This window comes from Cynara cardunculus (genome assembly GCF_001531365.2).
Source record: "Cynara cardunculus var. scolymus isolate 2C chromosome LG 13, CcrdV1, whole genome shotgun sequence".
Classification (NCBI taxonomy): Eukaryota; Viridiplantae; Streptophyta; class Magnoliopsida; order Asterales; family Asteraceae; genus Cynara; species Cynara cardunculus.
In genome coordinates this window covers 408,938-436,143 of record NC_037540.1, presented here as the reverse complement: position 1 = coordinate 436,143, position 27,206 = coordinate 408,938, and the positions used below count along the sequence as shown (strand labels likewise).

Genomic DNA, 27,206 nt, shown 5'->3' with positions numbered 1-27,206 from the left:
TATATATATATATATATATATATATATATATATATATATATATATATATCATATCAAATGCAACCCTCTTAAGTATTATAACTAATGCAATGCAACTTCATATGCACTACAAAATTAAACAATCTAACGATTGAGATAAGACGGTTGCAGTTGAGGTTAAGGCGGTTACATTTTAAAAAATAAAAAACAAAAACACTCCTTAAAACAGTGGATGATCTACGGTTATGATTAAATTTCTAACAAATTCTTTATTTTGAAGATTATGATATCGATTATATTATTAAAATATTAATTGATCTAAAAAAATATTATTCTCTTCCTAAAAAAATTTATTTCAAAGTTTTCTATTGATAAAAGTAAATATTTATCTCTCATTGTAATTAGATCTCTTGGAGTAGGTATGGTAATGGGGCGGGGGGGAGCCCAAACCCCGATAACCCATCTTTGTCCCCGTCGCCATCCCCACCGTGGGGAATTTGATCACATCCCCATTAGCCTGTCTCCAACGGGGAAATGAGGATTTTTTTTCATGTTTGTGTAAGTTTTTTTTAAAATCAAATGTGTGAGACGATATACATGTTTAGATCTTACATTATTCTAATAAACCTAAAATCAAATTTAATACAAAAAATATACATCATCATATAATAATTAATAAATTGAAAACCAAAAGAAATTAAATTTAATCTAAAAAAATTAAAGTCTTATGTACCAAAACATATTGAGTAATATCTAAAACCACATCTAGTAATATCCAAAATATATTAAAATAGAAATTACTATTTACCGATTTAATAGAAATAAATAATATATAATATAATTCATTAATTAATATATATACGGGTACGGTATGGGGAGTGCGATACCCGTCCCTATTCCCGAGACCCGGTTTAACAGGGAATTCCCGTGCCCGACAAGGGCAGGTGGATCAGGTTCCCTCGATGAGTCGGGGCCAATTCCAATGCCTATCTTGGAGGAAAAAACATTGTCAAAATCCTTTTCTTTATTTTCAAGAATGCATGGGAGATACTTTGAAACCTAAAATAATTAACTGTAATTGTATTAATTTCTTGATTAAAAAGTCACAACATTTGTTCATCTAATATAGAGATGGCCAAAAACCGGTCCCGGGCCGGTCCCAGTCGGTCCTCACCTTTCTCATAACCGGCCATAACCAGTCCCGTTCGAAAATGATAGGACCGGTCAAGGTACTTCATAACCGGTTATGTGCCGCCGGTCCCGGTCCCAACCGGTCCTTGCATTAAAAAAATAAGATTTTTTTATTTTATTTTTTTAATGATATATATTTTTAATACATTATAAAATTTACAATTGAGTCACTCAAATACACATTAAAAATGCGTTTTAATATAATTAAAATTACGTTTTCTTATAAAAATACATTATAAAATTATTTAAAAATACATTTATTTATAAAATTATTTGAATTTTCGAGCCGGGCCGGTCCATAGTCGGTCCCATAACCGGTCCCGGTCCCACGAAACTACCAAAAACCTCAACCGGTCCCGGTTTTCGGTCTCATAACCAGTCCTTACTGGTCCCAGTCCCGGTCCTCCTTTTCTTAGCATAGCTATTGGACCGGCCCGATTTGGCCATCTCTAGTCTAATAGCAATTGTTCAATTTGTTTATATTCTAAAGTTCATTTGGACCACAAATTCATATTTACTTCGTTCTTTGTAAAATTGAGTGAAACACAAAAAAAATATTTTAAGAAATATTTACATGTCTGTTTGATAGTGGTTGCTAATATTTACCATTAGAGATTATCTTGGCTGGTCTTGGTCTCTAGGCTCCCGGACCAGTCAAGATGAGCACAAGCTAACAAAAAGAGCATTATTGTAATTCATCACTACAAACTACACCAAACATATCACCAGGTGAAACTTAAGGACTTCTCTATGAATAAGCATGTTATATGCTCTCTCCTTTTCTTAGCATAGCTATTGGAGCAAACTTTACGGAAATCTTCAAATTTCAAAAATAGAAGATGCTCTCATACTCACCACACTAGACCAAAGTTACTTGCTTGGTGTTAGATCGTGCAAACAAAACATAAACCAGTACATCTCACCCAGAATAAGGTCTAGAGGTATGAATGGATTAGATAACACAAAAAACGATCGCAGCAAATGACACAAAAGGCACCAAAAATGCATGTCATTCAAACATCCATCCAGAAAGGATGATAAACATGACAAGATCCAACACATGAAACACAAATATAACCTACAAAAGTCTCAACATAGAACAGTAATCCAAAACCTGCAAATGAATAGTGACCACACCAATCAGAGCCTCCTTCCCCTTCTACCACCCTTTCGGCGAGTGCTATCCGTTGGAATTGGTGTCACGTCCTCTGCAAAAATCAAACCATCCACCAATGAATAAACATAAGTTTTGAGACCAATTGAACCAATATATAGCAACTGTAGTAACAAGAATAATATGTAAAGGAAGAATTTGAAAAGCACACCTATGCGACCAATCTTCATGCCTGAACGAGCAAGAGCTCTGAGGGCAGACTGGGCACCTGGACCTGGGGTCTTGGTTTTGTTCCCTCCAGTTGCCCGCAACTTAATGTGAAGAGCATTGATGCCAAGTTCCTGCATTTGAACACTTGACACATTTACCCATATGCTCAAACCATAACCCAAGCTCCACAAAAGACACAACCATGTTAACATATTTCAACATATTCCTGTTACTTGGTGCAGCCAATTCAATCGAAGAATGTTAAGGTTCAAGTCTTTACAGCACACTGGTTCAGTTTATAAGTTTATCATGTATAATTTGGTTTCAACTTCAACGATCTTCATTCCAAACCATTTAAGGCATACCACAAGCTGAAACCAGTGGGTTGGTTTAAGCATGGACGGGAAAGTCACTCTTACAAAAATAGCCTTATAGTGTATTTTCAAGTCTTATGATTTTACAGGGGCAAGGTGTTTAACAATTGGGAAAGACAAATTATTTGGAGGTCATTGAGCTAAAAGTTATTAACTGAAAACTCATTCAAGGTTATTTAAATAAATATCCCATTCATGTATTGAGAGCAAATATCAATGTAGTTCAGAAAGGCATGATGCCTCCCTCCATTTTTAATCACATTCACCCTCTACGAAGTCCCAACAAAGGAAATTTCAATGTTCTTTATAAAAGGTCATATTTTTGCAATTTTGCATTTTCTCAAATTGTCCAAAAGAGGGGTAAAACATTACGCCCATGGACGACAATTACCATTATCTTTGCAAAACAAACTATAGTAAAGGAAGAAAGAAATTAAAAACCTTGCATCGCTGGGAAACATCTTGTGCAGCAAGCATAGCCGCATAGGGGGATGATTCATCTCTATCTGCCTTCACTTTCATGCCACCTAGAGAAGTAAGAGAAGGTTGGAAGATATACATATTAACAATAGAAATTAAAGACCAAACTCAAAGGAAGAAGTAGCAAGGGGAAATAAGTTCCTCAAAACAACTGCAGATCATACCAGTAATTCGGACCATGGTTTCTCTTCCAGAGATGTCAGTCACATGCTGCAGTAGACATAAAACAGTCATATAAATACATCATAAAATTACCAATTTCGATACAAACAAATATAGCTTCCAACTTACGATGAAAGTATCATTGAATGACGCAAAGATATGTGCCACACCAAAAACAAGCTCTCCTTCACGGGTAGCTGGTCCAAGAGTGACATTTTCTTCCTTTGGCTCTCTAACCTTTCTTTTCGACGACTGTTATACCAAACAAGTTTAGTAACGATAAAATAATCTAGTTACCAAGAAAAAACCAAGAATCCAATAACATTTGAGATCCCACTAAGAAAACAATCATCCAAACAGCCAGATATAGAATAATGGTCACATAACACAAGCATTTGCTTAACAAATTACAGTTTACGACTACAAATTGAACAACTAATACAACATATTTCACAAGCTTCTGAATAGAATGTTCAAATTCACCAACCAAACCCAACACTTGTAAGTACTTGTGACAATTAGACACAGGTCAAGAGAAAATAGAATCATATCAAATTGCATATACCATAACATCAAATCCTGCAAGTATTCCCTTGAAAAATAAAGCTCGCTAGAGGCCTTGGTAAGAACATCAAACCAAATCAATCGATTTTTTTTTAATTATACAAATTTTAGAATCCTCCGATAACAACAAATACATAGATTCAGCCATACAAACTAAGACTGAACAAAAAACTGTTAAATACAAGATAAACACCAATTAATATCAAACTCCCCTACACATTTTCCAAATAAAAATCGTATCTCAGTTAACCTAAACAGACTGATTTTAACATATTTCAAAAATAAAAGATCTACTAAAATGTAATTCAAGAAACTAGAGCGTACCATGGCTGCTAATGCGTCGAAAGTGATTTGGTGTCTTCAAAGGTCTGATTTGCAGCGGCACCAAGTTGTTATATGAAAATGAAACCCTAAACCTAGGTGTTCTATAAAAACGATGGTGGGTCATAATAGCGGGTCTGTTTTTGGGCTGGGCTTGAGTTGGGTCATTTAATTCATGTGCTCTCAGCAGCCCAGTCATAAGCTGTTAAGTTTAAATACATGAAATAGAAACTTATTTTTATAAATTTTTTTATTATAGTATTTTATTTTTGTTTTTCTTTATTATAACAATATACTTTCAAATTATTTTTTATTAAGGCATTATACTTTAAAAAATTTACTTATAATAGTAATGGATAACTTGTTACCTTTTAAACCGATTAATCTTTTGACTTTTTTGTTTGTGTGGTTTTAATGAGATGATGTGGATGACACATCATTGTGATGACTTAACTAAAATTAAAATAAAAATCTATTTTAAATTATTATCAGTAATTTTCATTTTTCATTGTTATGATCTAAAAAACATTAATTTTTTTTACTTTTTCTTATTAAGTTGCATGCAAATTAAATATTTTTAGAGTAAAATATTTATTAAATAAATATGAAATATTATTTTCGAGATATATTTTGTTTGTAAAAAAGGTAACTTTTCTATTTTTATTTTGTTCAAATAAATACATATCTTTTAAAGTTCTTTTCAAAATATTAACGAAATAAATTGTTATCCTACAAATTTTTTAATTTTGTTATATTAATAAATAATTGAAAAAAATCTAATTAATTTAATATATTTATATGTCAAGTAAAAAGTTTTTGAACAAATATAATTTATTCTTTAAAAGATAATATTTTTTGGTAAAAAAAACAATTCTTATTTTCCTTTTTTTTCAAAAAACACATATTTTTTTGAAAAATATTAGGGAGATAAGTTGTGTTCTACTAGTTTTATTGATATTAGTATATTAATAGTTTTATTGATATTAGTATATTAATGAATAATTTATAATTTAATTCATTTGATACATTTATTAAATAACATGTAAAATATCTAAATATTAAAATTAAAAATACAGTGTTCAATAAGAACTAGTAGATGATATAATAAAATAATTTTGAAAGTACATGATATAGTAAGAAAGTTACATCACTATAGTACATGTGGACAACCTACATGGACAATGAGGTGGCATGGAAACCTAGTATAATAGGTAATTTAAATCAAAAGGTTACCTAATGCTATAATGGGTAAATTTTTCAAAGTACAATGTACTAATAAAAAATAGTTTGAAAATACATTGCTGTAATATGAAAAACTGAAAGTACAATGCTATATTAAAGAAATTTATGAAAGTAGATTGCTATTTTGTGTATTTTGCCCTTTTAATTTCTTTAATTTTTTTCAAAAAAAAAAATCAATAATAAAAAAATAATTGCAACCTTTTTAGTTACACCATCCATTAGTTTATTTGTTAAATTAATTTTAATTATTTATATTGATTTATTGTAACCTTTTATATCATGATTACTATTATTTAAAGATTTATTAAAAAATAAATTTAGTATTTTTAATTACATAATTTTATAATTATGTTAATATAATACTTATATTAATATCAGTTAGTAATAAATAATAAAAATATGTACTATAAATTATAAAGTAATTGTTAACGTGATGGTAGAAATCATTTTGAAAGGTGTATGGTAATACATTGGTGCAGGAGATAATTAAAGTTAACCAGACCGTTTATTAAAGTTAACGGATGATTAAAGTGGAGTATAATTTATATCAGTTACGCATTTTGGTTAACAACTGGTTATATCATAACTAGTAACATGATAACAGTTTTTAACCAAGACCAATTATACATGGTTTTATTAGATGTTTCCGTTTTATCGTCAACAAAACTCTTCTCCCACGTGATTACTAAATGCAATAAAGTTATATGGTAATGACACTAGACGAATGATCATATGAGAATAGGAGTTACGGTGAGAAACATAAGAGATATGTACTATTAATCACTTTTAATCTTATTCCCACCCATGAATTGCGCTTATCATGGGAATTGATCCAGAATGCACCGTATGAATGTAGATATTTAACTAAGATTGATCCAATGGTGGAGAACCTTCTTACCCTTCTCACAATAACTATAATTCTCACCGGAACCTAACCCAATGAAACTAAACGTTTGCTTAACGGCTTATTTAGTCATTTATACATGATTATTTTGTAGTGCATTAATGATATATAAAGTGGTTTATTAAGTAAACTTCTAAGAGAGCTTTATGTAGAAAGCCAAAAAAATTCAAATGTCTTTCCCAACTAAAAACTTGCTCCTTCAATCTATAGAAGAATCTTCCGAAACAATAAGCTTCTCAATCCATACAAATAAATTAATCCATTTAGACGGTTTTATTCATACATGAGTTAATGAAAAACTAACCGAAGAGCCACTAACTTGCATTATGTGTAGTATGACCAGCATTAATAAATAAAGTTATGGTTAACATACCAAATAATAAATAAAGTTTACAAAGAAAGCCAAAACCTATAATATTGCTCAACACTAATCTTGGAACACAGTTACATAAGCAATACAGTCTGAAAAAATAAAAAGCTAAGCTTTATGTATGTATCTAGAAGTTATATGTTGACAGAAAACTTGAAAACGCTATCACATCCACCCATGTTGGAAAACTATCCTTCAATTTCTTCATTGATTCCATCAAGTATTGTTCTACAACACCAACATCAATATGTATAGCTCCCGAACTATTTGTCTGCAAATTAACACACATACATCTCATAATTCATGCAAACGAGAATATTATGTCCTTTTATAGATGCCAATTATATTCTAAAACGTAAGAGGATGCATATATGATATTGCTAGCTATTATACAAGTATGAGCATATATATATATTTATATATATATATATATATATATATATATATATATATATATATGTGTGTGTGTGTGTGTGTGGAGGGGGGGGGTCAGGTTCGGAGGTAAACTACAAAAAAATGAAAAACTGAAGTACACCCTCGTAATCATTCATCTGTACAGCATGCACATGTGCATACAAGTAATTTTTCCAATATGCATATGTGCATAGAAACCAAGAAACATCTTTGATTACTTCAATAATCATTTACAAACCCAATAAATTATACAAACTTACATACAAGTTTCCATGTGTTGTTTCCCATATGAAACAACACTTTAATTATACAATATTGTTTCATAGGTGACACGTTTAGGACTGTTTTGTATGTGGAATAAAACAGTCATGAACATTTCATATATGAAAGAACACTGCATTTTTCAAATGTGTTGAGAGAACACATGAAAATTGGTTTGTAAGTTTGTATGAGTTATTAGGTTTGTAAGAACAGAGGACTATATATATAGCAATTGAAGACTACAGCTAGAAGAAGGAAGAGTAGTGTTTCATACCTCCAACCAAAAGGTCCAGTTTTCCTGAGCAACACCACTAAGTCTACATATGTATGATGGAGGACCACCTTTCACAATTTCAGGAGCTACATAAAGTAACAACACATCACTTACAATCTTTATTTTGCAAGCACCTTTAACCCATTCCATTAATGGCTTTTCAAAATAACTTAAATGAAGGAATTCAAGGAAATATAGTCTTTCTTTTTCACCTGGAAGGGTTCCGTCTGCAAACGACCAACCAGAAATTGGGCCTGTAATGTTTAGGACTGCAACCCATACCTCCTTCAATGAACTGAACATCAAACATCAACAAATATATCAACTTCTGTATATATCCATCGCGATAACTGCTATATCAAATTACAGTCCTACCTTTATTTCAGATTTTGACCGCTATAACTGCTTGGCACAAAAGTCTATTGTTGTGTTTTGTGATAACCAGAATGGAGAAGTAAAAGAGAGGAAAGAAGCATAAAGATTCAAGTGTAACAAGTGCGTATTGATCGTTTTGACTTACCCCAATGAAAATTCCAAGTAAATTCTGCGGGAACCATCGACTGAGGTAGTCTCTTGCTTAGTACTGGATATAATAGGAAAATACTTGTAATGCTTCGAGATTTCATCTCTTCTTGCAGGGAAATTTAAGCTTCTAGAAAACAAGGACGACAGGGGATATATTGCCTGACAAAAGGAACAACCTCGATAAGTATACCTTACCAGAATGAATGCTTCAAAGAGCTTATTGTTCTCTAAAATGGCTTGAAGAATTTGAATTTCTGTATTAAGTCATTTACCATCCATGCCTCTCGGCTAGACTGATTAGCAGTGTCAAATGAAAAATCTGAATCTACATTCAGCTCCTTAGCTACTTCAGGAGCATGCTTGAAAAGGAAAGGTAATGCATTGGAGTCCAGTACAGACAAAGCATAACTGGTATCATCTATTTGCCAGGCATCTGCTTATCACAGAGGTTAAAAGTTGATTAGAAGATACTATGGTAATCAAATGTTAAGCATAAATTATAATATCATCACAAGAATGAAATGAATATCAAGAAGTTACTTGTGCCATAACAGGAAAATAGGTCATTCAACATTGGACTATCAATAGACAAACGATATGGATAAGAATAATAGCTTTTAGGCATAATCATACTAGAAAGAGGTTCAGGGGAGAACCCCAGAAAAACACCCGGCAACCATTCATTTGGATGGTACGCACATGTGCATACAAGTAATTGAAGAAGTTTCTTGGTTTTTATGCACGTGTACATACTGGACAAATTGCTTACAAATTACTTGTATGCATATGTCCATACCATCCCGATGAGCGGTTACCAGGGTATTACTCAGTTTTTCATTTTTTTGCGGTTTTCTCCAAAACCTGACCCAATCATACTAAATATCACAAAACATTTTTATTAGGGATAACGTATCAACAGACATCTACATAACAAGGATGGAATGCATAGGGAAAGCATTTGACTCGGTTTGCTTACAAATTACAATACCTGAAGTAACGACGGTATGCTGTAAAACGACCCTTTTTGGCGCATCTGTGCTGTATGGAAAAAATTGCGATGTCAGGGCCAAGGCAATCACACTGGTATGCAGCAAGAACTGCATAATAGATGATCTGGCTAACCAATGACCAGTAACTGGTAAAATAGGTCCCACACACACACCAGTCACTGCTCCGATTGTTGCTGCCACTATAACATCAGGAATGAAGTACCCTGTGATCAATGTCAAAACATGACCATATCTCAGTAATCTCTAGATAAATGATTATGGTGTATATATACCCAAGAACTTGAGATACGAAATGCAATTAGCACAAATAAAAGCAAAACATTTTTACTCTACTGTTCAGAGTTTTTAGTTCTGACTTTTGAGAAGTTATAGTGGATAGAAGACACCAACTTTGACTTTAACTTACCATATGTACACCATTGAGATAATGAAACTAATTTTACCGGCTGTTTGGTACTAACCATGAGGAAGTGGAAGAGATCCCATCATACCCATTTTCTCAATTAAAAACTGAGCTAGAAACCCAGAAAAATAGACAGAATGCAAGAGGCAAGGTAACGAAGGTAGCAAAAAACAGGCGGCTGACCTGAGAAACAACTTCAAGTTAGACATCAAAGTTAAGGAAATGCATAACCCCAACACAAAATCATCAGCAGAATATAGGGTTGGAGATTGACATAAGAAACAATTATCTGATATTTATTCAAACTGCAAATAGATGACTGATTCAATAAGAACAAGAAATGGGTGGGATTCAAGAAGCTACATATGCTTACATTAGTGATTCACGACCATAATGCTTGACAGATAAATGGAAGAAAATCCATGCAGGAAGCATAAAAGCAGCCAACGACAAAGTCAAGAAACCTCCACTTAATCCAGCAAAAAAATAAGCCTGCTTTTAGAAAGCTGCATCAGCTTCAGTTGTAATTCAAATGCTAGTATAAGAATTAAAGATTAACTAAATTGTGCATCAAGGAAATCTGCCGAAACAAGAAATTTTATGCCGTAGAGTTAAAATGATTATAACAATACACACCATACTAATGAAAGCATATAAGCCAAATGCTCCCCAGAACCGCGCTTGATCAGCAAGTTCCTGCATAATTCAAGGGAAAAACACATCATTCTAAGAACTCATCATGTTAAGACGTTGCCAAGAAAACTTCCACTGATGCAAATAAGACAAAAAACAATGATCACATAAAATATTCTCAGATCCTTAATTTCTGATGTAAAGGGAAAACAAGTCATAAGAGTAAGGATCTGCTTATTTGCAGCTTAATGAGCTTAACAAGACTCGAATTATTCGGTCAGCTATACATGAATGTTTGGTAATGGCTTAATGATATTGAAAGTGGCTTACCAATAAGCTTCTAAAGGGGAGCTATATGAAGAAAGCCAAGATTTTTCCAACCCTGTCACTCCCAATCAAAAACACGCTCATTCCATCTATGAAAAACTCTCCCAAACAAGAATCTTCCCGATCTATATACTCAGATTAATCCACACAGACAGATTTATCCATACAGGACCTACTGAAAAACCAACCAAACAGCCACTAAGACTAATATAAATTTTCAGAACTGAACAAGGGTCATATTTAATGCATATCGAGAGTCAACATGTATTTTATATAATTAATGGTATGGCACCAAGTTTCTCCTTTATTTTTCTGTTTTATAATTTCGTATTTTGCCTCTCTCTATCATTTTAACATTTTATTGCCACATCCAACAACTTTTTAGAACGAACCCAACTATTCTACAAGGGTTTTGATCTATGATGCCATGTCAAATTCCGCATGATTATTAGTCTATTCAACCAAGAATTCAAGGATCTATCACTTTGTTTTTTAGATGAGAGACGGAGGGTGGAAAAGAACTCTAAACCTCAATCATCCATCTTGCTAATCTCGGTCTAAACTCTAAAATGCATCATTCCATCTTTAATATTCTCACATTTGCTAGTATGGAGTTGTAGATGTCATAAAATCTTGAGACAAAACCGAAGTATAGATGTAAGTCTTTTTGACTTACAAAGTGACTAAGAAAAGAAAAGTTGAAGAAACAAAGTGATCAAGTATAAATCAGACAGGAGAGTAAACTGAAAGGGGACTACAATAAAGATATGCCACTTCCATAACAATTGATTATTCATATTTCCCTTGCTAATGGCAATTCTCCCAACTCCAACATCACCTCTTTCGCATGTTTCTTTCTCAAGTTGTGACTGACTAAGTTGTCTCTCCCTCTCTAGTTGCCAATCAAGTCATTCATATCATTAGACCTTTGTCACTGAAAACACTGATAAGACATAAGCTCTTAAAAACCTCATTGCCATCTCCTCCCATGTGTCCTGGTATACCTGATGCAAAGAGTATCCTTTTTACATACTCTAGAAAAAGAAAAGGGTAGAGTGGCGTTTTTGTATGGGGAGTTGGGAGTTGTAAACTGTGCAACAGATTGTACCAAATTTGTGTAGTCAGAGAGAGTAAGTAGTTGTCAGGGTATACATAAGTGGTCTGTGCAAAGTAGAGGGGTATTGAAATTGTGTAAACTGAGTGGAGGGATTATCCACCTCTTGAAAGTGGATTTGCTGCGAATAAAAGCATTTGCCGGTCATGTTTTATTGCAATTTCCATTCCAATCTTATTAATACTGTATGAAACCTCAGGCACTCTTCTTTTGATAAACCATCTGCCACCATTTTGGACCAGTGTCCATCAACCATCAACTAAAACCCAAAGGAAGCATCTTCGTGTCATTAAATAGTGATCTGAGTCGGTATGTTCTTCATTCAATTAACTCTAGTAATGAACAGGAACTCAAAAGGTGGAAATAGCGCCTATTACGGATAAAGTGAGAGAGGGAAGACTGCTATGGTTTGGGCACATTAGGAGGAGATAGTTGTTGGCAGCAATGAGGAGGGTGGAGAGAGTTAGCATCGAGGGTGTAAGGAGGGGAAGGTCGAGGAGAACATGGGACGAGTAACTAAGAAAGAACATGGCAGCCTCAGACATTTCAGAAGACATGACCTCAGAATCTCAGATAAAAGTTTGTGAAGAATGTATAATAGCAGTTTGTGTGTAAGGATTTGTGGATGATGGGGACAGGGGAGGGGGGGTGGAAAGAGAGAGGGTGTGTGGGGGTAGGGTTAGAGAGTCGATAGCTAGGTATTAGTGCCGTAGGATCGGGGAGAGTTAAGAGGCCATCGCTTTTTCATCCTTACTTGATGGTTTCTATCATGTATTTTTTTTTAATCTTTTCCTTCTTTCACAAAAAATTTCAAAACTTTAGGAAACCATTTTTTGGTGGCAGAATCCTTTCTCTAAACCTGTTTACAAGTGGGGGTCTTAACAAAAACAGCCTCTCTAACCCTCAGGGTAGAAGTAGGGTCTACATAGATCCTATCCTACCATCCCCAAACCCTACTCCGTATGGATTCAATGTGTTCAACATCCAACCCTTTCAAACCCTGCTCCGTGTGGGATTCACAGAGTTTAACGTCGGTACCCTACCCAAACCCTACTCCATGTGGGATTCACTAGGAAACGTAATGAAACAAATGAGGTGTAAATTTTACAATGATTTAAATGACAAACTTCTCAATATAATCCGTGTACTAGGCAAGCATAGGAATTGTAATGAAACAAATTGAAAAAATAAAAAACAAACCTCTTTTGAAGATTTTAGAAGATAACCAGCTTGAGAGAGAGGGAAAAAATTCCAATATATTGTTGGAATTAACATCCCAGCAAGTGAGCATGGAACAAACATCATATAAGCCAAGTAAGGACGAGCGAACCTACATTTGAGAACAGAAGATTGACAAGTTTTAGTATGTATCCCCACTAAAATCATCGTCCGATGCCACAATAATTGATATATCTGTATAAATCAGATATAAAAAGATAGGAACTAAGAATTAATGAAAATTTTGCAACTTCTAAACTCAAAGCCATTAGTAACTTGCAGCAAGTAGCAACAAGATGTGAAAATAATCATCTTAGAGCATTTGTTCAGCAAGATCAGGAAACTAAGTGTGAAACTTATAATACAAGAGTATGTAAAAGTGTTAAATTGACAAACAAGCAAAAAACTTAATTGCCTCCAAGAAGAAAAGCTCCTCACCAGTTCATCGACTGTCCAGAGAAAAGCAACCTAGAGATAGAAAAGATAATTGGGAGTATAACTGCAAATATAACCCCAATAACATGAAAGAAAATTCCTGCAATACCCAAATGGCACATTCAACAGATCAAATAATTAGATTGGGTTCAGAACTCACAATAAACAACTGTTTAAACTGCAGTGAAACTAGCTACCTTTGATGAAGTCGAATAAGGCAGCAAATGAGCATAGCAGGCCAAACTTGGAAAAGCGCAGAAAAAATGGAGTAAGTAGGAAGATGGCGACAGGGATGCTATGAAATACCAATCCTTGCCTTCTAGAATAGTAAACCTGAATTTTAATAACAAACTTTAGAAAACAAACTCGTCCATATTTTGTTCAACTACTAAGAGCATCTCCAATAGATTCGCCAAAAAATTTCCAAATTGGAGGATGAAACTTCAACATCTCTAAAACAAAATACATGCAACTCCAGCAGATTCTCCATTTTGGATATTACAACATTGATTATATTATTAAAATATTCCTTTCATCTAATAAAATATTATTTCTCTCTCAAAATATATATTTCCAAAGTCTTATATTGGTGGAAACATATTAAATAATATTTCTCTCTCATTGTAATCATTTTTGGGGTGTTCTCCAAATTTGGAGATTTTAACACTCTCCTACTTTCTCCATTTTGAAGAAAGGTTTTGAAGAATCTGTTAGAGCAAAAAACATGCCCAAAATCCCTAAAATATCTATTTTCTCCATTTTGGGGAATCTGTTAGAGATGCTCTAACTATTGGTAAAGGTTTTAGTTGTAGCATACAAAGAACCATGATAAGTAATCGAAAAACATAGGCTGCTCATCATGACTTCCGACACCAGAACCTCTATTAAGTCCTCTATCATGGGCATTTTCCAGCTTAGATGAATTGGTGAAAGCTTTAAGTAGACTGAATAAGTTGTCCCCACGAGCTTGAATGCTTCCAGGTCTAGTTGACAAAAATGTGCATGCATTAGAGAATTCACATGAGGCAGAGAAGTCACAGAATTGCAAATTAGTGAAATGTACCAAAGTAGCAGTGGTAATTCATACAATAATCTTTCTACCGTATCAGTTGAGGTATGGTAAAAATAACCGCCATGGAGAAAGATAATGTCCAGTCCAGGAATGCTACCAAAGTCGGTGGCAAACATTCTATAGTCCGTATCGCCAGGAACAAAAGCAAAAATGTCCTGCATGCAAAGCAAAAAAAATGTAGCAAAAGCTATGTTCACTAATGAAGAACGTCACAAACTTTAAAGCTACTGAAAATAGAAAGTAGATATTGATGACATGAAGATCCACCTAGATCATTTGAAGCCATTGGCAGAAGAAAACATTCCACCATGCAATATAGATATATGCTTGACAGGAAAGGTTTGCCGCCAAAAGCTATTAATGAGCAACATTGGTATTAATTTTTAGCAAAAGCTAAGAACCAACATTGATTTTTTAAGCTAGCATGATAGTACTTAATACTTAAAACTTCGACCACCTAAAAAAAACGCTTGGAACTAGAGCACCATTTATAGACAGCAGAGCAAGAAAAAAGACAGTGATCTTCATCATGCCTTTTTGATATGTCAACATTGTCAAAGAAATAATAAAACAAAGATTTAAACACCAAGAAACTTTGAAATTATTCTTGAAGGAGTAGAGAAGTGTAAAAACCTGAGCCGCACTATTGCCCATAGGATGTACAGCTGATTGAGCATACACTTGAGAAGGCCAAGACCCAGGTCCAGATTGGCAGACAAGATCTGTAATTTCAACATAGTAATGATATTCTCTGGAAAATAAAAAGCTCAAGAAGATAATCACACCAGAACATTGTAAGGGGAAATATTAAGAAAGCCCAGATGATGCTATACAATATACTCATATTTCTCACTTAACTTGGCTGATCATGCAGTCTTATTTTCAATGATTTCAACCATGTTTATCACACATAGGCAATCAATTGATTAAAAGCATAGGTAGCTCCGGAAAACACACAGTGGGTTAGTGCTACATACTATGGAAGAGAAAACATAAGTAAGGGGATGTATATTAACATCAAAGGACCTTAGCTTGCATACAGATTTGGGATAAAAGATCCTTTATTTTTAGCATTTTTCTGTCACTATGCTGCCTTCTAGTGGAAAGCAGGTGCCTTCTAGACGCTACCTCCACGTGTGATATATAATATATTGGGTTCGTTTTGTTTTGGTTTTTGGTTCTTTTGAGTTTTGAAGTCAAATGAACTCCTTAACTTTAGGACTTTACATAAAGTTACTTGGTTACAAGCCGGAAAAAAAAAAAGTGATAGCTGCATTAGTATGTATGAGATGTACTGCAAATGAAAAACTCCTGAAAATGTACACAAACAAAAATTAGTTTGGAAGTTGGGGTTCAACATTCACAATCAAAGGACTCCCCATATCATACGATTAAGGCAGTACTATTTTTCATGGATAACAGAAGTAAGCACAACCCAGGGCCTTCAAGGAAACAGCCGCTCTACTCTTTGGGGTAGAGGAGGTCTGTGCACATCCCACCCGTCCTAGACCATACTTTCTAGTGGGATATACTAGATTGGTTTGGTTTAACTAAAATAAGGACATTCTTGAACATGAAATAGGTGATGGAACAGTATATCAGTTTGACAAATAGAATTATATACAAGACTACTTAGGTTAAGTTCATTGACAATGTAGACTGTCAATCCCTTAAAAGTGGCTAGAATAACAAAAATTACGAACTTGAAAAGAGAAGATCAATAAAACGTGAAAGATAAGAAACAAACATGAATAGTTTGTTTATGACTCAAATTTCCACCAGAGTCTACATTAATCACAAAAGTTCAACAATAGTCCACATCAATCAATTAGGTCATAACAAAACCCATTTATCTTGTCATGTTAGAAATTTAAAAAGCCTTGACCACATACCAAGCCCTCCTGTCCCAGATGCTTCCAAATTTATAAAAGCTCCAATTGTATTGCGCCATTTATGTGTTGTTATAAAGCCATGTGAACCCTGAGAAGTAAGCATATTAACTATTACAAAAGTAGCATCCATAGAATCCTTTAATAAATCATACCAGCACACACATTGGAAAGATAGACACTGTAGAAAAATCGAAATTCACAGGCCACTGATAATTCCTAAAAGGTTAAAGGACAAGAAAGATTGTCAAATATGTGCTTGAAACCAAGATCTTGTGGGCCTTGTAACATGCGCAATTCTTGCTTCAAATATTGAACAATAGAAAATAGGCGATTTATCATAAGTTGACAACCGACTGACAACGCAGACGGCATATCAATTGTGTATGTCACAATAAGGTAAAACTAACTACCATCTGCAAATAACACCAAGAGATCAAACTTTAGTTTGACATAAATGTAAGACATTAGGACTATATTAAAGTTATATTGCATTAAAGGTGATTTTGCTATATCCTCTAAACTATCTAACACTTCAAAATTGCACAGTGCAAAATGCAGAGATGTGGCAATACCCAGGTTCTAAACTAGATGGGAGAAAACTGAGGAAAAGTAACTTCACAATGAAGTAAAAGCATTTCTTCCTGGTTGAAGGGTGTGTTACAGACCTAAAAATGTGATCACATGCTCTATCTGACAGTTTTCTGAAGCAGCAAAAGCCAAAGTAATCGCCCTGAGGGCACTTCATCACACCAGAACAGTAAAACTATGCTTCAACTAGAGCAGAACGGTGAAGTTGGTGCCATTATATAAACATTTTGGTGGTGTTTGTTTAATATTTGATTATAGTCACCCAAACATGTTTAGAACGATACTTTGCCACCAGAGGATACATTTTGAGAGGCTAAATATTAATTTGACTTCATAGTTTGAAGCTAACTATAAAAGGTTTAGGAGATACATGGTAGGAAAGAAAAGGCAAAAGTTTCCAATCTATGAAAAGACTGTGGATCTGCAAGGACACATCAACTGAACCAAGGAGGTGATTTTCAGAACTACAGTTTTAATTTTGCAAATTTCCTTTTCAAGCAGGATTGCCTTGCTCATACCAAATATATCGAGTAGATAAACACCTTTAGCAGTTCAAATAACTATCACTCAAGAATTTCGTTAGGGAGCTATAAAGTAATTGCCCTTGTTGCCTAATTTCTTCCTTTAAGGTTAAATATTATAGCATAACATTACTTACAAGCATAAAAAGTTCTTCCGCACCATTGAACAGAAATATAAGTGGTTTAGGAGGAGCCCAGCCAGAATCAATTGTTAGCCGTGCTACCTCCAATATAGATGCTGCAAGAAAAAAAATTTGATGAAATTTAGAAGAGATATTTAAGATGAACATCGATCATGAAAAAGAAAGGGTAACAGACGGAGCATACCAACACATGAACCACAATCACTGGCACCTGGCGAACCAGGCGGACTATCAAAATGTCCATTCAATAAAATGGCAGGGTCTCCATCTTTTGATTCTAATGAAGAAACCCTGCAAATTAGCTCAAGTTAAACCCAAGTGGAATTGGACAAAAGAGTGGGAAACTGTTAGACGTAATGAGAGGCAACTACTGAGTAAATATCCTTTGTTCTTTAAACTTAATTGTTGGTCCTTGTCAAGGATTGTTTTGTGGAAGACATGGTGTAAATCTTACTTCCATCAAGACCACAACCTTTGGCCACACAACCTACTCCATTGTGTTACGTATATGTGCTGCAGATTATGTGTAGTTCCCACACTATTTGTGGTAGAAGTAATTGGGAAAATGACTGAACTAAAAATATATTTCCCCTTGATCTGAGAGTACTTCAAAATTATTACTGTAATTAGTAAGTTTCGTTGTTGCACGCCTGGAACTCCAAGATGGTGCTACTTATATAAATGTCGCTGAGAATTGAAACTCATTACCACTACCAACAGGTAAATATGCTTCAAATCTTGACAAACTATATCGACAGAATACATGTTTCATCCCAATAAGCTGGAATTTGGCCTACTAACCATACAGCATGATATCAGCAAAGGGAAACAAAAGATTGATGATATGGTCAGTTGTCAGTATCTTAAAGTACCTCATTACTATATTCGTGTGATTCCTATATCCAAGAGACAAGCTGTGGCCTAGAAACATCATATTGAAAGAGCCATTAACTATATTTTCCTCGATTTCAATCCTGAAACAATAAATAAATAAATAAATAAACCTTTATTGGTTGTATATTTTTCTTGTAAAAAGAGTAAACAAAAACATGCATCAGTGTACCAACCTTACATTAGATCCAGCGCGATCCTTCAACATTTCCAATTGTGTCCTAATATATTTAGCAGCATCGTGTAAACCTTGACGCCCTTCCTATCATTAATCACACGAAAATATTTATCAAGATTCTGATATGATTGAAGTCTGTATGCTGTTTCACTGGCAGCATGTGAGGAGGACATAAAAATAAAAGAATCAGCACAAACGTTTTTATATGGCATGTACTTTTTAGGCCTGTCCTCTTGTTACCCATTCATGCTACAAATTTATAGGCTGTGAGCTGTTTCTTGGTTCCATTACTCACAACATTTATTACAACAAAGTGCACCAGTGGCAACCAAAGAAGTTTGTAAATGAATAAATTCACAGCATAAATTTGAAAATCAAGCTTGAACCCCATTAAAAAAATTATGCAGTCAAGTAAAAACACTAAAGATAAGCAGGTGGTCGCTCTGGGATTAGTCGGCTTGCATAATGGGTTGGATATCCAGGTCAATTAAAAAAAAAGGTCAAAAGATATTCTATACTTTCATCATCAACACCTGGATTTTATTTTTTTCATTGAAATCAGCTGGTGGACCAGTTTATGGTGAGCCATCATCAGTGGGATATACTATATGAGCATCATAATGATAACCATGGTGGGTGGCAAGCGTTCAGCTTGAATTCACATTAAGTACATGAGTTAACAATTCACCAGAACAAACTTTCTCCAGCCAGGAAAGGAGTACCAAAAGTGTCCATAAATGTCCATATAAGTTCACCAATCAGTCAATTACAGGTCCACCTGTATTATTATTTTTGTATACCAATTCACTTTGTTCTTCATTCTCAATCCTCCATTTTATGGCCCCATCTTAATCTTTCTTTAGATGGACCCACTATTTTCATCTTTGTTTCTTCTTAGGCCATTTAAATGGACGGTGATATGAAAATGTCAAAGTAGTGAAAACTAAGCTTGTCTAGATTTAGCACTATCCCTTCACGTGGAATCATATGTGATGACTTTCATTGCATCGAATCTTAGTGCAAAAATCATCACCAACATAAGGAAAGGAAAACACCAGTTAAACTCATGGAAAACACGATAATTTCCAAAACTAGAGGCATGATGGCAAGTTTAGTCACGTGAGTTCATCTAAACGCAAAAGGTGGTAGATCGATAGTCCAATCAGTTACATCGAGATTGAGTAAGCATTTCACTTTGGAAAATGCTGGGAGCCAACTGGTTTCACTTTAGTTTGGAAAGCAAACACGGATGTATTTATACACGTATGTATTCGATATAAATTCCAAAAACTCCTTTTCACATAAGAAAACAATACCATAAACTTACAAATTACGATCAACACACAGAGAAGCTTAAGCGTGTTTATGTATGTATATGTGTGTGATCATGTGAAGTCGTGAAGACATTTACCTGACGACCGTCAATTTCATGAGCCAAAACACGGATGTGTTCAATGGCTCTGGCTTCAGAGAATCGATCGAGAGGAGCATCGATGGATAAAGGGGTAATAAACTTCAAATGCGTGACGTAATAGGCTACCATTGACAAAACTCCATACATAATCGCCATGGAAAAGAGTAGTTTGAATCCGGCGACATCGCCGGAGGTTAACCTGGACATAAAGAAAGGGTTTTGAGGGAGGACTGAGGAGTGAGGCGGGATTTGAAAAATGTGAAGTGAATCAAAGGTGTTGTTGGTTATTTATATATGGAATGGGAATACGATGATTGATGATTGGTATCGTTTTGAAATTCTAAAATGGCGTCACGCATTTGGACCCGTGGTTTAAAGTCCCTCATTTTCATACGCCATTGCAAACATATTCACAAATTAATTTTCATTCATTCTTTTTTATTTATTCTGAATAAAAATTTGGGTTTTTGGAGGAATAAATTTATTATGTATATTATATTATAAAGTATTTGACAAAAACTCATAAAAACGAATTTTTATGCACGAAATAATGTGTTTATTGATGCATAAAAATGAAGATTACAATTACATTATGCATAAGTACAATTTATTAAAGCTTCATACTTGAATTTGTTTAACTAATTACAGATAAACATAATCAAATATTGGATAAACATCTCATTTTAAATATAAAAATCTAAAATATAATTAAGATAATCATTGATAACTAACAGAGTACTTAGTTATTATCTTTATAAAAAATTATATTATTAAACCTAAATTAAATTATAATTAAAAAAATTTAATTAATGAAATTATACCAAAACACATGAACTTTTAAAAAGATTAATTTAATACTGACGTCGATATTATTATATTTTTTTCAAACTTTTATGATATTTTTAAATTTATATTTTATTCAAAAATAAAAACATTATCACTTTTTCAAAACCACATAAAACCAATGTTACTTAAAATTTAAGATTACAAGTAAATTATGTATAAGTACAACTTATTAAAGCTCGATATTTGAATTCGTATAACTAACTGCGGATAAACATAATAAAATAGAGGATAAACATCTTATTTTAAAATATAAAAAATCTAAAATATAATTAGGATACTTATCGAGTTCTAACAAAATAATTAATTATTATCTTTATAAGAAAATTATATTGTTAAACCAAATATAATTTACTTCGTTATTGTACCTAAATTAAATTATAATAAAAAAAAACCGATTTAAAAAGTTACACTAAAAATGAGGAATTTTAAATAGTTAATTTGATATTAATATCGATATATTTTTGTCAAATTTTTTTGATATCTTCAAACTTATATTTTATTCAAAAATAAAACATCATCGTTTTCTCAAAATCACATAAGACCATATTATAACATCGACCGAGATAAATAATAAAATGAAATATTAAAATTAGAATGTATCTCGCTGCATTGCGCGAGTACCTTTCTAGTATTATATAAAATCAAACCGTTTTTATTATTTTTATTTTTTATTAATTATTGTTTAATATTTTTGTAAAACCTTATTTTCCTAAAACCTTTTTATAATCTTGTTTATTCACTTTGTGATGTATATTAACGCTATTTTGAACTCAATTTTTGAATAAACTTTTGTAATTATTTTATTTTGGTATTAAAAATTAAATTATTTATTTTAAAAATATTTAATGCATGATTCAATTAAATTTAAAATTTAAATCGTATATAATAAATGAACTATTATATTTTGACTATTAAATACTATGTTATTTATCATGTTGTACTTTGTGCTTTATAATTTTCATAATAAAACAAACACGTAAAATTGTTGGAAATATGTCGAAAAAAATGAACAGTTTTTAAAAAAATTACTGTTTGAAAATAAGTGCATAGTTGCAAAATATTTTTTGATAATTATCTTGTATATTCATGATTAAATATATAATCTACATTATCGGAAGTAAAAAAGACAATTATATTTATATATGGTTGGGTTCACGTGAGACAAGGTTGTTTAACTTGTTTTCGTGAGATACAATTTTTACACTTGAATCTTCATAACAATATGTTGTGAAAGTAAAAAAAAAATTGAATTTTCAGAGCAAAAACATTGTGAATGTTATCTTTACAATGTTTTGTTGTGAAATTTCAAATGTAAAAAAATCGTATCTCACGAAAACAATTTTGTCTCACATGACCCCAAGTTTCTCTCTCTCTTTATATATATATATATATATATATAATTTACTTTTATACTTCAGTATCATCTCTTATCAATCAAACTTTTAATATATATACATATATATATATATATAGGGTTGGGTTCACGTGAGACCAGCCTTCTCGTGAGACCCGTGAGACCACATTTTTACACGTAAACTTCACAACAAAAACGCTGTGAATGTTTAAAAAAAATCAAACCTTCACAGCAAAAACACTGTGAAGGTTTTAAAAAGTTACCTTCACAGCATTTYGCTGTGAAGTTTCAAGTGTAAAATGCTGGTCTCACGGGTCTCACGAAAACAGACTGGTCTCACATGATCCCAAGTCTATATATATATATATATAAAAGAGTATATTTCGGTGGCCTTTTTTTCCACTTGTCATACATCATGCAAAATAAATTATGATAGAATTCATAGTTGAAATTTTTAACATAATAACTAATTAGAGTCCGGGTCTTTTTCTTCATTTGGTAATATGTCCTTTTTACATTATTATATGTTACTTATTTGTTTTGATTACGTATTCTGACTTTTGGTCTAAAAAGTCGCAACATGTAATTATAATATTGAAGAGTTTTTTTCTAGATAAATTTATAATGTTTTTACATTGTCTTAATATAACACTTAAAAAAATTCAATAACATAGAGAAAACTCGAATTGGCAACCTATGAGAAAAAGCTCTAAAATTCGGCTTCGAATTATCAGTTGACCCAAAATGAACTGCCAAAACAAAATTATGATTTTTAAGAAAATAATTCGTTTTACACGTGATTACAGAGCAGTCCAAATCAAGTTACTTCGAGGTTGTCAGAGTCATGACTTGTAATGATAAGAAATCTTGGTGTGTTATGTAGTGATGGAACTAGGAAATGGAGAGTAAGTTTTTGTAGTTAATGAAATAATATTTATCAGTTATATAAAACTACAAACTAAATGGTTATCTTTTCTGAAAAGAAGAAATATAAACCATAAGGGTGGTGTTCAATTGGTTTAAGTGTGGCCTTCAAAGATCAAAAGTTGAAGAAGTTTGATATTGGGGTCACAAAAATAAATGTCGAGGCACAAGCGAACAATAAAAGTGGTTATTGTAGCTTCAGTGTAGTCACTCGTGGGAGCAATGGGAACATGTTGTTCGCGAGTGAGCAAGGGGTTCATAGCATAGCCTTAAGAGTCAAGCCGGAGTCATCGTTGAATTGAGGGCTCTTCACATGGGTATTGGGTTGGCGTATGAGAAGAAGGTGGATAATTTCATTATTGAATCTAATTAAAGTAACGCAGTTAATATCCTTAACATCACAATCCATTTATGCTCTGATTTTATATGGAATCGTTGTCAAAATAAAGTATTTTATTCCTAATTGGGTTTTTTGGGGTTTAAATTCAAGCATAGCGAGGCTAATAACTTAGCTCACTGATTAGCGCATGATGCTTTGGTTAACAAAGTGACTGCATTTTGCATGGATGGACCCCGGCTGTTTATGTATGTCATTTCTTCATCTGTCCCTCGTACTGTAAAAAATTACAGGGTCGTGAAAAGTGTCATTGTATCAATTTGTTTCGTGTCACCATATATGTTTTAAAACTACAACAAGGATACAACTTTTCTTTAGTAGAGTTGGTTTGCAAAACCTTTCTTCCACCCCAAACATGAGTTCAAATTCCTATTATTAGTTTTTAGCTTTAAATTTCAGATTTAGTATGTTTCTGAAGAAAAAATTGCAATAAAATACTTGAACACCCTCACATATGAAAAGCCCTAACCTACAAACCAATAATGATTTTGTGAAAAGTATCTTTACATTTATTTTTTATAATCAAATGGTGTCATCGCTTAAAAAAAATTACGAACCTGTTACCTGTCCTCCTTGGCCTTTGGATTGGAGATTTGCCTCATGATGTATACTCTACGACTAAATCAAAAACACCAAATCTTTTATAACTGTTCAGTTTATATAATTGTTTACCATTTAAAAAGAACTTGTTACATGGTCCTTTTAGAACGCCTAACTAGAAAGGTATTGTTTAAATCAAATTTATTTTCAGTAAGTGAAGCGTTGCATTCATAATTGAATTGAAATAAAGAACGATAATTAAAGTTATAGCTTATAGACCTCATTAATTAATCATTAAATACATACAAAAAAGCACGTCATAATTCGATCATTTTGCATTTATTTTTAAGACTAGAAGGATGCTCGCATAATATAGCGAGTTATATTTCAATTTTAATATTTCGTTTTATTATTTGTGTATGTCGATATAATATGGTTTTTAGTGGTTTTGAGAAAGCCGATAATGTTTTATTTTTGAATAAAATATAAATTTAAATATATCATAAAAACTTGAAAAAAAAAAATATAGATATTAATATCAAATTTACTATTTAAAGTTCTGATTTTTTGTGTAATTTATTTAATTCAATATTTTATTTATAATTTACTTTAGATATAACTAATGTTATCCTAATTATATTTTAGATTTTTTATATTTAAAACGAGACATTTATTATGTATTTGATTATATTTATCTATAGTTAGTTACACAAATTCAAAAATAAAGTTTTAATAAGTTGCATTTATGTACAATTTACTTGTGATATTGAATTTTAAGTAATATGCATTAATAAATAATACTTTATACACAAAAAATGGTTTTTAAAATTTTTTATCAAATATTTTATAAGATAATATAGATATTTTTTGTGTACTTTTTTAGATATAAATAAAATATGGGTTTATTAAATACACCAACTTTAAACATGCTCATAATAAAGCAAATTTTTATTGTTGTATTAAAACACGTATTGAAGTTGTCACCTTTTTTATATTGAATGGCCTACAATTCTTAAATGTAGAATGAATTTTTTTTATATAATTGTTAATTCTATGTTATTTTATATATATATATATATAAATAGTTTATCAGAAGATAAATTTACATGACATCTTAAAAATAGAAATAATAGTGAGATTTATAAAACATAAAATATGTTAGAGTTTATTGTATGCATAAATGACGGGGTCAACTGATTTTTGGACTAATAAATATCAACATTTTAAAAAACACCTTGGCTCAAATACTGGTCATAGGTAAAAGTCCATTTTGATCATAAATTTTTGAACATGTGACTATTTTTAACTGATTAAAATACCTCAGATAAAGTCAAAAAAACAGTCTGGGTAAGGTTTAGTCAAATATTAATCAAGCCCCAAAAAAGCATAGTCAAAGCCTGGAAAAAATTTGGTCAAGACCCATTGCTTTTACCACACTTATTTATCACGATTAGAATATTAAAATAAAGTATAAAAACAATATTTTGTGGCTTTTAGTAGTGAAATTAATAAAAAAAAATTAAAAACAATATCTTGAAGATATATATATGGATTTTTTATGTGACTCAAATTTAAACCCAACATGTAACAAATGTGGAGTCCAGAGTTTATTAGAAAAATACCAGATATTTTAGATCTAAACACCATTTCAATAAGATTAAAAGAGACGGAAAAAGTTCAAGATGACAAAGATAAAAATATCATATTGAAGATTCGAGTGAATATTCAAAAAAAAAAAAAAAATGAAGACATAAAATACGTAATTAATTTATAATGTCATAGTTTAACCAGGTATTATATTTACCGTTAATTAGTTTATAATTCAGTGAAAATCGAGGTATTATTTAAAATAATCGTCCACGTTATTTTTTTATATATGTGTTTATTATTATTTTTTTAAACCCAAATGACCGGTCAAGGATCAATTAGGACAATTTGTCCTGATTTGGTTCTAAATTTTCGAAGGTTTGATCCAACCCGTTTTTTTGTCCGAAAAAGAGAGGTCTTCTTTGAATCCGATTAAGGTCCAATTCTTATATACTTCCGTAAATCTTTTGAAATATTTTAACTTATAAATAAAAGTAGAGACAATCTACTGGTTTGAGTTTGACTCTAAAGGTCAATAGTGTCTTTAGGTCATATGTTCAAATCCAAGAAGGCATAAAAATCCCCTTGTGGCCATGGAGATTCAAATGCGGTGACTCCGAGCTACACGCAAAGCAGGTGATTGCCCTATAATTAGTTGGTTCGCATAGTGGATTGGATATGCAGGTTAATAGAAAAATGGCTATAATTTATAAAGGTTTTTATTATGATATGCAAATTTATATAAGATATTAGCTATTAAAAATTAAAAAAGAGTAAGAGAAATTGAAATCGAAACTTATGATCCTCAAAAAACCACAACCACTTCTTATAAATTAAGGGAGTACTGCATACATCAATTTAAAACGGGTGCTCTTTTAAAACCCCTAAAAATTACAATATGTTGTCACATGATAGAATGGATACATATGCATCCAATTTGGCCTTCCTAAAATCAACACTTGGCCTGCTCCGTATGTTAGGATATTGTTTCTTTATCCTACGAGGTCGAACAACCACTACATTTCTTAAACGGTTGTTCGTAGAAGGTTGGACTGGAATAGCTAGAGCTAGGAGGAAAGAGCGTGAGACTGAACATGCATTTTTTTGGTATTGTGCTTTTCATTAACTGGTATAAATATCAGCTAGTCCGTCGTTTTTATTTTTGACAGAAGAAACAAGTAGATGGCTCCATGTGCCTTGTGTCATTATGTGGATTCAAATTTTAAATGCAGTCATTTTTAGGTTATAGATAATTCTTATTGGCTCTAGTAAATCTCAGATCGCCAACTAGTTTATATTGTCGTTTAAATGGTAGGAGCCTATAACCTATTCCC

The 27,206-nt window shown here is 32.4% G+C and overlaps 2 protein-coding genes across 2 annotated transcripts; both read right to left on the bottom strand.

The window, feature by feature from the left end:
• Positions 1 to 2,127: 2,127 nt before the first annotated feature.
• On the bottom strand, positions 2,128 to 4,474 carry LOC112525526 (40S ribosomal protein S14-3). Its single transcript, XM_025135688.1, has 6 exons — positions 4,399 to 4,474; positions 3,640 to 3,762; positions 3,513 to 3,558; positions 3,310 to 3,395; positions 2,496 to 2,625; positions 2,128 to 2,378 (listed from the first exon to the last, which is right to left on the bottom strand). The coding sequence occupies exons 1-6, from the start codon at positions 4,399 to 4,401 to the stop codon at positions 2,311 to 2,313; spliced, it is 456 nt and encodes a 151-aa protein (XP_024991456.1). The 5' UTR covers positions 4,402 to 4,474; the 3' UTR covers positions 2,128 to 2,310.
• Positions 4,475 to 6,871: 2,397 nt separating this feature from the next.
• LOC112525677 (endoplasmic reticulum metallopeptidase 1-like) lies at positions 6,872 to 20,412 on the bottom strand. Its single transcript, XM_025135899.1, has 21 exons — positions 20,222 to 20,412; positions 18,809 to 18,894; positions 18,614 to 18,715; positions 17,926 to 18,032; positions 17,736 to 17,836; positions 16,490 to 16,577; positions 15,231 to 15,319; positions 14,613 to 14,752; positions 14,343 to 14,508; positions 13,723 to 13,858; positions 13,529 to 13,625; positions 13,073 to 13,202; positions 10,435 to 10,494; positions 10,172 to 10,290; positions 9,857 to 9,981; positions 9,374 to 9,598; positions 8,658 to 8,818; positions 8,381 to 8,544; positions 8,073 to 8,155; positions 7,861 to 7,946; positions 6,872 to 7,182 (listed from the first exon to the last, which is right to left on the bottom strand). Exons 1-21 carry the CDS (start codon positions 20,378 to 20,380, stop codon positions 7,039 to 7,041), a joined length of 2,568 nt encoding a protein of 855 aa, XP_024991667.1. The 5' UTR covers positions 20,381 to 20,412; the 3' UTR covers positions 6,872 to 7,038.
• Positions 20,413 to 27,206: the final 6,794 nt, after the last annotated feature.

Bases quoted from the DNA above. Each gene is read 5' to 3' on its own strand.
- LOC112525526 (XM_025135688.1), bottom strand. The intron at 3,396-3,512 runs GTATGATCTGCA...TTACTTCTCTAG, and splicing joins AACCATGGTCCGAATTACTG to GTGGCATGAAAGTGAAGGCA. The intron at 2,626-3,309 runs GTTTTTAATTTC...GTTCAAATGCAG, and splicing joins ATGTTTCCCAGCGATGCAAG to GAACTTGGCATCAATGCTCT.
- LOC112525677 (XM_025135899.1), bottom strand. From the start codon at position 20,380: ATGGCGATTATGTATGGAGTTTTGTCAATGGTAGCCTATTACGTCACG. The intron at 9,599-9,856 runs GTTAGTACCAAA...CATTGATCACAG, and splicing joins ATCTCTTCCACTTCCTCATG to GGTACTTCATTCCTGATGTT. The intron at 7,183-7,860 runs GTATGAAACACT...GTTAATTTGCAG, and splicing joins ACTGGACCTTTTGGTTGGAG to ACAAATAGTTCGGGAGCTAT.